The sequence below is a fragment of the Lynx rufus genome, unplaced genomic scaffold (assembly GCF_022079265.1).
Source record: "Lynx rufus isolate CCGP_SWC_20201006 ecotype Redwood Valley unplaced genomic scaffold, mLynRuf1.p SCAF_5, whole genome shotgun sequence".
In the NCBI taxonomy this organism is placed as follows: domain Eukaryota; kingdom Metazoa; phylum Chordata; class Mammalia; order Carnivora; family Felidae; genus Lynx; species Lynx rufus.
Window position 1 is genome coordinate 7044391 of NW_025814867.1, and position 14900 is coordinate 7059290.

At 43.7% G+C, this 14900-nt stretch overlaps 1 protein-coding gene across 4 annotated transcripts in view; it reads left to right on the forward strand.

The window, feature by feature from the left end:
* WDR48 (WD repeat domain 48) overlaps nt 1-14900 on the forward strand; it is a 43710-nt gene that overhangs the window by 16473 nt on the left and 12337 nt on the right. For 2 of the 4 annotated variants that reach the window (XM_047100169.1, XM_047100171.1), the window contains exons 5-13: nt 68-197; nt 2149-2237; nt 2617-2718; nt 7100-7324; nt 9634-9708; nt 10806-10908; nt 12431-12528; nt 13670-13777; nt 14085-14238. In XM_047100169.1, coding sequence (XP_046956125.1) covers nt 68-197; nt 2149-2237; nt 2617-2718; nt 7100-7324; nt 9634-9708; nt 10806-10908; nt 12431-12528; nt 13670-13777; nt 14085-14238 — 1084 coding nt within the window. Of the gene's footprint in view, nt 1-67; nt 198-278; nt 393-2148; nt 2238-2616; nt 2719-7099; nt 7325-9633; nt 9709-10805; nt 10909-12430; nt 12529-13669; nt 13778-14084; nt 14239-14900 lie in introns of all 4 variants that reach the window. The other 2 variants (XM_047100172.1, XM_047100170.1) reach the window with 2 other exon arrangements.

Genomic DNA, 14900 nt, shown 5'->3' on the forward strand with positions numbered 1-14900 from the left:
CTCAGTACTTTCTGTGACTCCTGTTCTTACTGATCTAGTAGATCATCGTGTGTGTGTTCTGTTACAGGATTATGTAAAGGCCTTAGCCTATGCCAAGGATAAAGAACTGGTAGCTTCAGCTGGGTTGGACAGACAGATATTCCTTTGGGATGTGAATACCTTAACAGCATTGACTGCCTCAAACAACACTGTCACAAGTAAGGTGTTTGAAAAAAATTTCTTTGGAAGTGATTCAAGTTGACATAAGTAAAGAATGGGTGATGAAACATCTTTGATAGGTTTGCATCGAGACAGTGGTTCATATTTTGAGAGTGCTTCTACCTACAGCGTTCTAGCCCCCAAGACTATGATTGAACAACAAGGAGCTAGTTCCTCACTGCAGTCTAAAAATGGTAACTTCTCCAGGTGTAACCTGGCTATTTTTGTACATGTGCATGTCTTAGCTCCCTAGCTAAAGTGTAAGTTCCTGCAGGGCAAAAGAGTCTGTCTTATTACCACTTTGTACCTCCCGTAGCATTGCCTGGTCCAGGGTCACAATCTCAGCAGACACTGTTGATGGAGGTGGTGATTACTTGACAATGCAGGCAGTTTCTGACTCTTAAAAGTGTTACTATGAGCCCTTGAGTTAATGGCCAACATAGAAAATACACAAAGAAAGAAAAGGCTCCCTGCACTGATTTTGCAGGACCCTTTCAGAGCCACCCTAAAGAATCCAGCCAATTTCAGAAGAGATCAGGAGAGGCTAGGGTGCCTCCAGAGGCAATTCAGAAACATTCACAACACGTTAATTGCACAGATGCCTCATCAGCTAAGAGATCTGAGATTACCAGGTCAGACCCATAGGAGTCTAAATTTGACACTGAGCCTCACACTTGAGCCAGCCCACTAGCGTCCTCTAGGCCAGGTGTCAGAGGGCTTTTAGGAGCACATTTGTGGCTAAGGCTGGCCTGGCAGGTCTGTGTTCAGGATGTAGGCCTGAACTATCTAGATCTCTACATACGGGTCCAGCTTTTCGTGACTGTGGAAAACTCACATTGACATAGCTAAAACAGGCCTAATATAATCTGGGATGTGCCAGGAAGGGCAGGTTGGGAGACTGATGTTTATAATTTCTTGAATATTGTTCCCACCCTTTTCCCTAGGAAGTATGCAGAGCTCTAAACACTACTCGCCCCTTGATCTCCTTGATTTTTCACCAGGGCATTACTGTAGTGATCCAGCAGCTGATCTCTGCTGGGGGCTGTCATGACACATTATTTAGCTCCCTAGATGTAGGGCCTGCCCCAAAGAAACACTAACAAGAGGGAACAAAGCAGAAGAAGGCAGGATTGTCCCCAGGTCAGAGACCGGGCTTAGGGTTACAGATTCTGCAACAGATACATCTTGCTTAGAATCGTTTAGAGAGGATATCACACAAGCTGATTTATGATTATAGAAGTTCTAATAGCTAACAGTTACTGAGCACTTACTACATAACCTGTTACTTTTCTAAATACGTATATTAACTCCTTTACTCGTAACTTCTCAGTATTTTTGCTTATATTTGTTCTTTATTGAAAATTAGGATGATACTGTATAGACAGTTTATATGTAGCTTCCTTCAATTCAGTGAAACTGAGTTCTGAATTGTAGAGCATGAACATGATTCTCACTAAACATTGCCTAATATCCTTCCAAGAGATGTACCAAACAAGTTATACTTATCCCACAAGTAATGTATGAGAGTACCATTGTACTGTTTTTTGAGAATTAATTATTGCCTCATTGAAATCTGATTTGATAGGTGAAAATAATATTTTTTGTTTTGGCTTGTGTTTCCTTGAAAACGGTGAGTTTGGATATGTTGTTCATATTTATTGGCACGAGTATATCTTTGAAAATACATTACTTATGTGGATAGTTTTTAAATGGCAGTGCAGTTCAATTTAGCAAATATTTATTGAGCACTTTTGTGTCTCAAATCTAGACAAGATGTAAATTTTGAAAACAGTATTGTTGTTTAGAATGATCTCCCTCATAGCAAGGTTTCTTTTCCTTAGAACACTCACAAAGATTTTCTAAGCCAAATAATTAAACTTAAATTTTTGCTGGCTAACTGCTGAACAGATGATGATTTTGTTAACATTTAGCTTTGTTTATCCTTAATAGCCTCTTCTTTAAGTGGGAACAAAGATTCCATTTATAGCCTGGCAATGAATCAACTGGGAACAATCATTGTATCAGGGTCCACTGAGAAGGTAAGGGGGAGCTAACGGGTATATTTTAACACCGGAAAACAGAGACACCAAAATAATTCGATCCATATAATTACTAAATACACAGACAGAGATTTTGTAAAGGGAAAGGTTTTATTTGAACAAATAAGAATATAACTATATAATTACTGTCGTTTGTGGTGACGGGGGTGGGCTGAATGGGTGGGGGAGGCCTATTCACGTTTTGACATTAGAAGGGGTTCCTCCTACTTGAAAAGATCGGGAGCCTCAGTCGGTGCCCATTGGCAAAACAGTATTTCCTTCACAGTGTAATGGTTGTCATTTGACCTCTCGGTCATTTATTATTGAAATTTGTTCAGGTGTGTGTTCAGTTTATGTAACATTTTGTTAAAATACACAGGTTTTAAGGGTGTGGGATCCAAGAACATGTGCGAAACTAATGAAGCTGAAAGGGCACACAGACAATGTCAAAGCTCTGCTGTTGAACAGGGATGGTACACAGGTACGTACTTGCACGTGGATGTTTACCTAGTGACCTTGTCTCAAATTTCATGCACCAGAAACTTCTGAAGAGTGGTCTACTTTCCAATCCTTAAAATACCCCAGTTGCACCTAATAGTAATCCACATTTTGAAATTAATTCTGTTTGCCTCACTTAAATAGAGACCAAACAAGAGGTTCCCTCAGAATAACTCTAATGCCAATGACTATATGCAGTTACGATGGGTATAGGATAAAATAATTTATTTTTTATTTATTTTTTAATGTTTATTTTTGAGAGAGAGACACAGAGTGTGAGCGGGCGAGGGGTAGAGAGAGAGGGAGACACAGAATCCGAAGCAGGCTCCAGGCTCCGAGCTGTCAGCACAGAGCCCGATGCGGGGCCTGAACCCACGAACCAGGAGATCATGACCCGAGCCCAAGTCGACACTTAACCAACTGAGCCACCCAGGCGCCCTTAGGATAAGATAATTTAAAATGTTACTTTGTGTAAAGCAGAAGGAAGTTTTGGTATTGAATGCTTTCTGCTAGTGAAAATTTCCTAACAGTGGGTTTGACTTTGGGCCAAATCCTGTCATTTGACTCTGTAGATACAGTCTGTAAGTTTAGACATCTGACATAATACTTACAAACATTTTGGTAATGTTTGAACACGTACTGGTACCCTAGTACTTTGTTGGGTACATAATTTGTGGATTATAAATCACAATTCAGTTTGTTCTGTAGCAGTGGGAAAATGATCTTCCATCAATGTAGGTAATAAAAACAAAAACCGAGCACCGTTTGCAGTTAGGGCCTACTTCTGCCCCGTGCCCCCGTCTCCCCAGCCATGTTTGCTCACGGGCCAGGGAGGAGCCCGGAGCTAGCTGGAATTGATTGCGAGTGGGTTAGGAAAAGCAGAGTGGGGAGGTGGCACAGTGAGAAGTGCCATCAGTCTGTCACTCCTGTGGGAATTACGTCATGCAAGTTGCCTCCCATGTGAATTAGAGGAGCCTTTGTCTCCGGAGGTGAGAGGAAATCATCCTTCAGAACCAGGCAAAGAGAAGTTAGACGATGCCCACGGAGGTCTTTAGAGCTACATCCCAGTGTTCATGTACTTACTGTGTGGCCTCGAGGAGAGGACTTCACTTTCCTAGTCCTTGGTTTGCTCATCTGCAACGTGGGGATCATAATGTCGGTAAAGTTAGAAGTAGTAAGTATATTCTTGTCTGTAAGCTGTGGCATTTTCTAGAGCTCTTGAGTTCCTTTGCAGCCCTGTTTGCATGGGAGTCTGAGAAGCCCGGTTCAGTCCGCTCCTCGCTGTTTTTGCAGTGTAGCTACTGAGCTCCACGTAGGATGGCTGACCCTGCCTTGTTCTGTTGGCTTTGTTCGGGATTTGACTGGGTCACGTGGTCTTTGTGCAACTGCCCCGAAACAGGGGATGTGGATAAGACAGTTTTCAGAAGGGGGCTGTGGGCTGGGCAGATTTTCTAAAGCTCCTCTAGCTCCTATACTCCTTGCTTTGTCTCCTGTGTGTACAGATAGGAGTGTGCTTTTACTTAAGGCAATTTAGCACACGTGGTTACAGACGCACTTCTGTGAAGTCAGCTCCACGGACTGGACTGTACGCGCAGACGGCTTGAAAGGCTGCCGTCAGCCCTGGGGTGCGTAATCAGGCAGAGACTCCTTCTCCCTTTCCTCCTCCATCCATTGTCCTTACTGGCAGCTGGAGGCTAAATGTAAATTTAACCACCAATACAACATATTAACATTTGGGAATCTGATCAACATAACAGCAGTGCTAACTAGTTGTTTGGGTAAAAGAGAGGAAGGAAAAAGAAACCTTGGCATACTGATTCTCAAACTGTTGTAATATATGAGAGAAATAGTTAACAATTACCGGACCAGGGTATGTACTGTATCCTGCGGAGTTGCCCTGTAAGCTTCTAACACAGGATCTCCGGTGTCATTGTAAGTCAGGACTAGTGATAAGATAACGTATAAGGGTCACCTGCGTGGCTCAGTGGTTCAGCTTGAGTCATGATCTTGTAGTTCATGGGTTCTAGCCCCACACTGGGCCCAGCCCTGACAGTGCAGTCGGCTTCAGATTCTCTGTCTCCCTCTTTCTGCCTCTCTCTCAAAAATAATAAGCATTAAAAAATAACGTGTGTGCGTGTGTGTGTGTGTAATAGGCCTGTGAATCCTGTGGACATCCTCTTCCTTTGTTGTTGTTATTGTTTAGCAAATCTTACTGTTTGAGGTCTGTCGCCACTGAGCTTGTTTTGATCGGTGCCAACATTACTGGGCCGAGCCACTGGACATCTCATCCCTTGTACTTGCTCAGGCAATTGCTCGAGGAGCTGGGACCATCTGCCATCTTAGTTTGAGTCAGTGACATCCTTATGTGTCCCTCAGAGGGTTTTCCTGGTAACCTAAGTACTGCGTAACCTTATCTTATGGGTCCAGGGGTCTTGAAGCCTCAGACTATTCCTTGCCAGCTTAGCATGCTCACGTGGCTGCTATTGGGAGTTGAGTTATGTATGAGCAACCATCCCAGAAACACTCGTGTTGGTCAACAGCAGCCTGGCTTTGGTACACTGGCCCCTCTACTTTCTCGTTCAGGAGCACAGATCCCCCCGATCAGGGCTGTAGACTCTGTGCCCCTAAGTCTGATGTAGCAGAACCATTCAGGGCCTCCTGTCCTAGTCCCAAGAGCTACCTCCTAATGACAGGGTCTTCACGTGTATCTGCCGGAAGGGTGGAGATAGTTTGATGCACGACTCTAGCTCCTGCAAGCTGTCAGGCACTAGAAGTCCTATAAAATAGGCACATCCTTCAACCACACTACCGACCACTACAAGGAAGTTCACCAACATTATACTTTAAAAGCAATCATTGTCTACTTGGGGGCCTGCTTTTTAGCAGTCTTAGAATACAGGTACCATCAGAGATTATTTTGTCTTCCGTATCAGGGTTGATACAGCTCTGTGTTCCCTCATCGGCTTTCAGCTCTACACTTTGGGTTTGGGAGTAACTGCAAGTTGCCCAGGCTCTGAGGACTTCCAGCCCATCACCTTAGGGTGGAGTTTCTCCTCCTCAAGTTGTCAGACTTACTCTCTGTAGGTACACGGCCTAGGATCTGAGGGATCAGAGCTGTACTGACAGCTTCACCACCTCAGAGTAGCGTCTCTTCGTGGAAGACGAGCCCTTCCTTGCCCTTCCTCCATTAGATTGTGTCGGTCCTCCCGCGCACACGTTGGAGGTCTGCTTGTAACTTAGCTGGGGCAGTTTCTTTGTTGGCTGGTCTCTCGGTTGCCTTGTAGACCAGTTGGAACAGGTGATTCAAACACGGATGCTCCCGGCCACTTATGGGGGAGTCTCCTGGTACGTGTTCATTTAGTTAACCTTGTCCAGAGTTCTAAAGGGTCCTTCCAGTCACGGGGCACACCGGTATATCTTTAACATTCCTGAAGGCCTCATCTATTCGGACACTTCCCAAATCTCTAAGCTTTTTTGCCTACTTGATTTCATACGCCAGCACCAGCCCTTGCTTCTCCTTGAGGCCATTTGTTCCCTCAGAGGAGTAAGGTTTATTCTCTTTGGCAAGTCACCATGGGAACTGGTAGCGAACACCAGGCATGTGGCTGATTCAGCCTCCTTCTGTCGGACTCACAGCGTGCTCGGCCCTAATTTGTGTGCCAGCAACTTCTACGCAGTTGATGCTCCGGAACCTTTAGAAAGCGTCAGAATTGCTAATGTTAACTCTGAGTGCTGGAGGTCCCCATTTTATATTAATAGACATTGAACTTGAGGCTCAGATGGGAAGTACCCAAGGTCACAGAGAGTGAGTGGTAAGCCTGGGACTAGGATTTGCTTCTGACTCCTATTAGTAGAATCTCAGAGACCTGGCAGGCCATCAGGAATCCATTGCCATGAGCAGGAGGATGAGACGGAGTGTGACCCCTAGCTCTAATAGGCTTGCTGGCCTAGTGCAAAGCTTGTCAACCTTAGAGTACCAGAATGACCTGGAGAGCCCATCAAAACATGGATTGTAACTTACCACCACAGAAACCACCACAGTTTCTGCCACATTAAGTCTGGAATCGGACCCAGGAATCTGCATTTTTAACAACTTCCCAGGGGATGCTAATCCTGCATGTGGCCAGGCAAGAGAGGACAAAGGCAGTTTTTTCCCCCTGCTTGAGCAGGTACTGTTGCCTTCGGTCATGTGAGCCTATGGTGCGTGCTTATCAGAAGTGTTTATCAGAGGCAGAAATACAGGTTGTCAGACATGTGCGTTTGACAGTGTAGAGTCAACAAGGACAGACACCGGCTACAGAACACAGGAAAGCAGGAACCTTCTGGCCGGAACTTTTTCTAACGTTAACTTTCTCTGTTTTCAGTGCCTTTCGGGCAGTTCTGATGGGACAATTCGCCTTTGGTCCCTTGGCCAACAGAGATGTATAGCGACGTACCGAGTCCATGATGAAGGCGTTTGGGCTCTGCAGGTCAATGACGCCTTCACACACGTGTATTCTGGTGGAAGGGACAGGAAGATTTACTGTACAGACTTAAGAAACCCTGACATTCGGGTACTAATTTGTGAAGAAAAAGCACCAGTTCTCAAGGTATGTCCTGTGTTTTAGTTTTGTGCCTAAGATTGTTACACGTGCTGGCCAAATCCGGCAAAATCTGTATTAGAACACAACTCACACAGCTGTGGGGTGGTGAAAAAAAGATATTTTAAGTTTTATTAGTCATCTGTAGAAGAAATTGTGACTTTTCGGGTACGTTCGTGACACGTAGCTCTCCCACTGGCGAATCCTAGTGCGATTGCCCCACGTTGCTCCTGAGCTCCCCCGGCTTTCCTAACCTTTCCTAAGTGGAGGAATGTGACAAGTTCAGGTATCCGCGAGCAGACAGCAAAGCAGAAAGACCAGTGCCTCAGAGGGAGGATGTGGAAGAACGCTTCGGAAGAAGAGAACGAGCCGGTTCATACTCCAAACCTGACGTTTCTACCTCACAGTAGTCCCAATTGCTGACCAGCGTCCGGCGTGTTGGTGAAAGAGTACTTGGGAAGCCGTCCATACTGACACCTGCTAAAAGTGAAGCCTGGACTGCAGAATGGCCTGTCATCACATGACCGCGCGTTCGGCCTCACTGATCATCTCAGCATCGCACGTTAAAACCGTACTGAAGAGAACTCCACGTTTAAAATGGAGGCATAAAGGCAGCACGACTTCCTTTTCACAACAATCGTCCAAAAACAATCGGGAAAGCAAGAGACAAAACTGCAGATACCCACAAAACTGAGCGACATCTGACACCCAGACCACAGTAGAAGAGGAAGAGCTGAAGCAAAGGAATAGAGGTCAAATGAGACGGTTGAGGGGATGCTCGTGGCCTATGAGCGCACACATACTGGCCGAGTACAGCTCTTCAGAATAGGTGGTGCCCCCCAGGGACACACCCAGTAATCCTAGAGAAGCAAGGGAGTTGCTGCAGTCAGAGCCTGTGTGCAGGAAGCAGGCTCCTGGGGGCAGACGGCAGGGAGGAGAAACGCGGCGTTTTGCAGTGCCAGGGGAGAGGAAAGCCTAAAAGGACTTAGTGCCCACATAACTGTGTGTTACAAGAAACGTCACTCTGAACTGAGGGGATTCCTTCTTGCGAGGAGTCCAGCCTGTCCCACAGCTCCCAACCTTCCGTTTCCTGGCACGGGAAGAATAGTGGTTGACTGACTACACAGTGATTTTGTGTGCAGACTATGTACATGGGTGCAGGGATGTGTTTCTATACGTGTGCTATTTTAAAAATACAGAAGATGCAGTAAGCTATTCACAGGTGTACTATTCTTAGGTGGGTGGGGGACTTACTTGCATACTTTTCACTTTTGCTGTATTCTCAGGATGTTTTTTTAGTACAAACATCTTCATAGAGAAAGATCTATTTCTTTATCATTAAGAAAGAATAGGGGCGCCAGGTCGGTTAAGCATCCAACTCTTGATCTCGGGTCAGGTCACGATCTCATGGTTCGTGAGTTTGAGCCCTGCATCAGGCTCTGCACTGATGGCATGGAACCTGCTTGGGATTCTGTCTCTCCTTTTCTCTGCCCCTCCCCTCCGCCTTGTGTGCACACGCGTGCATGCTCTCAAAAAATAAAATAAACTTAAAAAAGAACAGAAAAACAAAAGAGCAAAACCAAAAATTATGTAAGTCATCCTTTTGACTGTACCTGTTTGGATCCCCTGATTAATTAATTAATTTAAAATCACACAGACTTTAAGCCACTGTTTTTGATGAGAAGTCACCCCTATTATACTTTTATGAGGCCACGCTTCCTTTAGCAAAGAGACTGCCTCGTTATTCTGTGCATCCCTAGCTTTTCTCCCTCTTTTTAAAAAATTTTTATTTGAGAGCAAGCAGGGGAGAGGGGCAGAGGGAGATAGAGAATCCCAAGCAGGCTCCACACTCAGCACAGAGCCTTCTGCGGGGCTCATTCCCATGAGCCTGGGACCACGACCTGAGCTGAAATCAAGTCAGATACTCAACCAACTGAGCCACCCAGGTGCCCCTGTGCATCCCTAGCTTTTTTTTTTTCTCCTCAATGTTTATTATTTATTTTTGAGAGCGAGAGAGAGCACGAGTGGGGGGAAGGACAGAGAGAGAGGGAGACACAGAATTTGGAGCAGGCTCCAGGCTCCGAGCTGTCAGCACAGAGCCCAACACAAGGTTTGAACCCACAAACCATAAGCTCACGACCTGAGCCGAGGTCAGACACTTGACGGACTGAGCCACCCAGGCGCCCCATGCCCCCTAGCTTTTTAATGCATGCCAGGGTACCGTCAGCAGGAGTCGATATTTAATAATACATAGCTAGTCCCAGCGACTCAGGAGAATCAGCACTCAAGAAAGCAATGTTTCTGTGCTTTGTTTTCAGATGGAGCTTGATAGGTCAGCTGATCCCCCTCCCGCAATCTGGGTCGCGACGACTAAGTCTACAGTAAATAAATGGGTAAGTGAGCTTCCATACACCTGGCAAAGGTGTGCAAACATGTGGTTTGTTATCACAGACCTGCCGGATACCAGTAGCAAATGCTCAAGATGAAAAAGCCCAGCATGCTTTTGAACAGTGGCAAAGACATGAAAGCCTCTGTGAATCATCCTAAGGATTGTACTAAAATTAAGGTAAAAGTCAATATGAAGCTTCCGACTTCTTTGTCAGGAGCCAAGATGGACATTTGCTGTGCTTAGAATAGGCACCGTTGCCCGGTAAAACCAAAAAATATCAGTATAGCTTCTGACCTCACAGAACTGCATTTGAAGGCAGCCTGGGTACAGGTTTCCCCCACTGTCCAGAAGTTTGCTTTATACTACTTCACTTCTGCAAATTCCTGTGTTACCCAGTTTCTGTAACCAAAAGAAATCGGAAGAGGATTGTTGCTTTTATGAAATGGCGATTGCTTCCTTGTCTTTACAGTTTCGGCTAATGGAAGTTTCATATGAACGCTTTATTTTTGGAAAGCAGGGAATCCCTGTACCAACACGGCAGGGACACTTGGCTAGGATTCTGTTTTTCTAAGCATAAGAGAATTAGAAAATGGTGCTTTCAAATTCATTTCCTTTTCCCTCATGGTTTGTAGAACAGGGATAGAATTAGAGGATGCGCATAGAGAAGTCATCAAAAATACTACTAATCCTTAAGTGTTATTTAAAGAACATTTAAGTTTTCTTGCTTATCAGATTATGTGTGGATAACAAAAGAGAGTGTGTTTACATTTATTTGTTGATATGCCAGTCAAGTGGGCTTTCTTGGTATGGTAAAAAATGTTATATATCTTGTCTAAATTTCATTGTCCCAATTTGAAATCAACAATAGCTTTACCTGGAAGATTGCTTATTTTTCTCTCCAAAAAGATAATGTTGACATTCCCTTCTTAATACTTTTTTTTTTTTTTTAAATCGTGGTAGGTAATTGTACTTTGTCGCTAAATATTTTGTGGTTGATTTTACTGTTTTGTTTTTTCTTGTTCTTTGTTTTTCTTGCCACTTGAAACGGATTGGCAAATTATAAAGCGTAAAATGATTAAAAAATGAATTTTGTTCCTTTAGACCTTGAAGGGAATTCATAATTTCAGAGCCTCCGGAGATTATGACAATGACTGTACAAATCCTATAACACCACTTTGTACGCAGCCTGACCAGGTTATTAAAGGTGAGTAGGGAAGGTGGAAGGTACGATACTTTTTACTAAGGTTAATTATAGTTACTAAGAGATAGACAAAAAGGAGATGGCTTTCCTTTAAATGTAATTCTCCTGTCAACAAGAGACACAGTATATAGGTTTATTTTTAATAGAAGAAATACATTTTTTAAATGCTACTTAGTGTTGGGGTGCCTGGGTGGCTCAGTCGGTTAAATGTCTGACTTCGGCTCAGGCCGTGAGTTCAAGCCCCACATCAGGCTCTCTGTGGTCAGCGCAGAACCCGCTTCAGATATTCTGTCCCCCTCCCCACTCATTTTCTCTCTCTCTCTCTCTCTCTCTCTTTCTCTCTCTCTCAAAAATAAGTTGTTTTTTTTTAAATGCGATTTAGTGACTTTAAAAAGTGGGCTTTCTTGAGGTACAGTCTTTTTGCCTAGCATCAGAATAATGATGGTGTTGGAAAAGCCAAACCACTTTGCAAAATCTATAGAGAGTTGAATGTTGTCTCTTGGCACAAGGCAGAAAGAGTCAGGTCTGATCCTTGTATTCTCTGTGCTGCCCCTGGAAGCGGCAACTCTGTCTTGAATGCTGGAGTGTGGGGTCAAGGTACTTACTGGTGTCTTCGTCTGCAGTTCGATGTCCGTGCAGGTGGCATCAGAGAGAGAAGGAAGACAGGAAGCAAAAGTTAGCCATGGGACTGGTTCAGAGATTTTCTGTCACCGATTGAACTTTTCCCAGTGGGTATTTATAGCAGCCCTTTCGACAGTAGCCAAATGATGGAAAGAGCCTAAATGTCCATCAACTGATGAGTGGATAAAGAAATTGTGGTTTATATACACAATGGAGTACTACAGGGCAATGAGAAAGAACGAAATATGGCCCTTTGTAGCAACGTGGATGGAACTGGAGAGTGTGATGCTAAGTGAAATAAGCCATACAGAGAAAGACAGATACCATATGTTTTCACTCTTATGTGGATCCTGAGAAACTTAACAGGAACCCATGGGGGAGGGGAAGGAAAAAAAAAAAAAAAAGAGGTTAGGGTGGGAGAGAGCCAAAGCATAAGAGACTGTTAAAAACTGAGAACAAACTGAGGGCTGATGGGGGGTGGGAGGGAGGGGAGGGTGGGTGATGGGTATTGAGGAGGGGGCACCTTTTGGGATGAGCACTGGGTGTTGTAGGGAAACCAATTTGACAATAAATTATATTAAAAAATAACAATAATAATAATTGTGAACTTTTCCCACTGGGTAAAACTGTTTGCCCTTAACAATTTTCCACTAGAAGCCCCTCGAAGTAGTGAGTTTTTAAAGCTATAATCTGTTTTTAAGATGAGACAGTTTTTCTTTGGCCTTAAATTGCCTTAGATATAATTATATGTATATATATTAATATCTATGTATCTTTTGACTCGCCTTCTTTCTGATGGATGTTATGATTTATGTTGTTACATGCCAGTTAGTGATTATTGCCATACTGTGAATTTAAATAGAGAATTGTTTTGCTAATCGTGTGGGTTTCTTTTTTCCTTTAGGGGGTGCTAGTATTATTCAGTGTCACATTCTTAATGATAAGAGACATATATTAACCAAAGATACCAATAATAATGTGGCATATTGGGATGTATTGAAGGTGAGTATCTTTTTGTATAAAACGTAAGTTATTGGATCATGTATCACCTGTATTGTTTATTGTAAAAAATATACGTAGTAACCAAGACAGTAAGTGTGTAAGTTAAGATTTGATTGCATTAATACCTTATTTGGGGGTACTTTTTAATACAAATAATAGATAAGGCCATAGTTCATCTTTTTAAGCACCTAAAATTTGAATGGAACCTTTCTGCTATATGCTGCCTTGCCTTAACAAGAATACATCACAGTCCTGATCCTTGACACTATTGACATTTTGGGCCAAATAAGTCTTTGTCGAGGGAGGCAGGGTGGCGTGGGATCTGTCCTGTGCACTGTAGGATGTTAGCAGGATCCCCAGCCTCTGCCCAGGGAGAGCGGCCACAGAGGTTGCCCGGTGGAATGAGGGAACGGGGTAGAGTATCCTGCAGCCTCAGAGAAGCAGGCATCTCTACGTGGAGGCGAGGGAATAAGTGGTCTCCATGTGCCATCGGGGAGGCACGGGATAGAGGAGAGGCAGCAGAGTCAGCCTTCGAGAAGACAGCTGACCCTCAGGAAAGAACCACGTTGATGTGACAAGGTGGTGGAGGGAGTATTCCGCGACACGGATCGGAATGGAGGTGAGCTGTGATGGGAAACGCCCCAGGGCTCCCGCGGAGGTCAGGACACGCCTCTGGGGAGCACTCGAGGGCAGTGAAGGAGAGATCGGAAGGGTCAAGAAAGAGAAACCTTACCGGGCTGCCTGTAGGGTAGCTCTCGTCTTCACAGCAGCTGCCCGTGTCTCCTAGGGTGTTTAGTAACCGTTCTTTGTTCCTGGAAGATTGTCTGTGCCTCATTTAACATTGCTTCCAGGTCAGTGTGATGATGTGTTTTATCAGTATGACCAACATGACAATTCCAAAAAGAGAACGTTTTGGGTTTTGGGTTTTTTTTTTTCATTTAACTTAAAAGTGTAATAGCAGATATTTTTGTCTTAAAGCATCTACCTGCAACTATTTGGCCACGTCCTTGTTGAAATGTCTCTTTGACTCCATTTTATTGAGACAGATGTGAATATGTGTAAAATTTTGAGTACCTAAGTCGGAATCAAATCAGTTCACCACTTATGTTGATAATTCCCATACTTTCTTTTTGCTGTATAGGCATGTAAAGTTGAAGATCTGGGCAAAGTGGATTTTGAGGATGAAATTAAGAAAAGATTTAAGATGGTGTATGTGCCAAATTGGTTCTCAGTAGACTTAAAAACAGGGGTGAGTTTGCAACTGATATTCGTACAGTTTGGGATAGTTGAAAGTTTCTTATGTAGCTCAAAATTAAGTATTATTAAGTACGGAGTCCTATGTTTAAGTATGAACGCAGTAAGTTTTTCATGTTAATACTTGCCAAATGCAGTTAAAAAGTGCCTTTTGGTATCCCAGGAAATTAAACTGTAGTTCCAGTGAATCCCATGAAACACATTTTGGTCCTGAATCTGTGGCTTAGCACTTAGTACAGATACGTAGGGGCATATTTGGAGAATGTGTTGGAATGCTGCTAACAGTGTTTTTATTTTGACAGATGTTGACTATTACTTTGGATGAGAGTGATTGTTTTGCTGCTTGGGTTTCTGCAAAAGACGCTGGCTTCAGCAGCCCTGACGGGTCAGATCCAAAACGTGCGTTTAAGTGTCCTTCCCTCCCTCCTTTCGAAAGAGAAGGTGGATCTGTGCTGGGTTAGGTTTTTTTGTGTTTGGTTTGCTTTGCTTTGCTTTGCTATGTGCTCCCTTTTTTTTTTTTTTAACAATATTTGGGCATTTTTAAATCACTTTTCAAGAAATACATATATTCCCTCCTGGAATTTGAAAATACTATACCATTTTAAATGTTTTGGGGGTCTTGGGGCGCCTGGGTGGCTCAGTCGGTTAAGTGTCCGACTCTTGATTTTGGCTCAGGTCGTGATCTCACGGTGGGTGAGTTTGAGTCCTGTGTTGGGCCCCACGCTGACAGCACGGAGCCTGCTTGGGATTCTCTTCTCCCTCCCTCTCTCCCCCCTCCCCAGCTCAGGCTCTCTTTCTCTCTCAAAATAAATAAATAAGTAACTTTGAATAAATTGGTTTTAAGATAAATAAATGTTTTGGGGGCCTGGGTTTTTCTCGCAGTCTGTGGTTTACCTTTAACAATTAAACACACAGCACACTCTCTACCCCTAATCCTTTCTGGAAATCTGTTAGGGTAGGAAAAGTAAAGCTGGGAAACAGTTCTGGTGTCTTCCTTGGTTTTGTTTGTTTGTTTTTAATTGAGGTATAATTGACATGTGACATTATATTAGTTTCAGGTGTCCAACCTGATTCAAGATTTGTATATATTGCAAAATGATCATAAATCTAGTTAATAT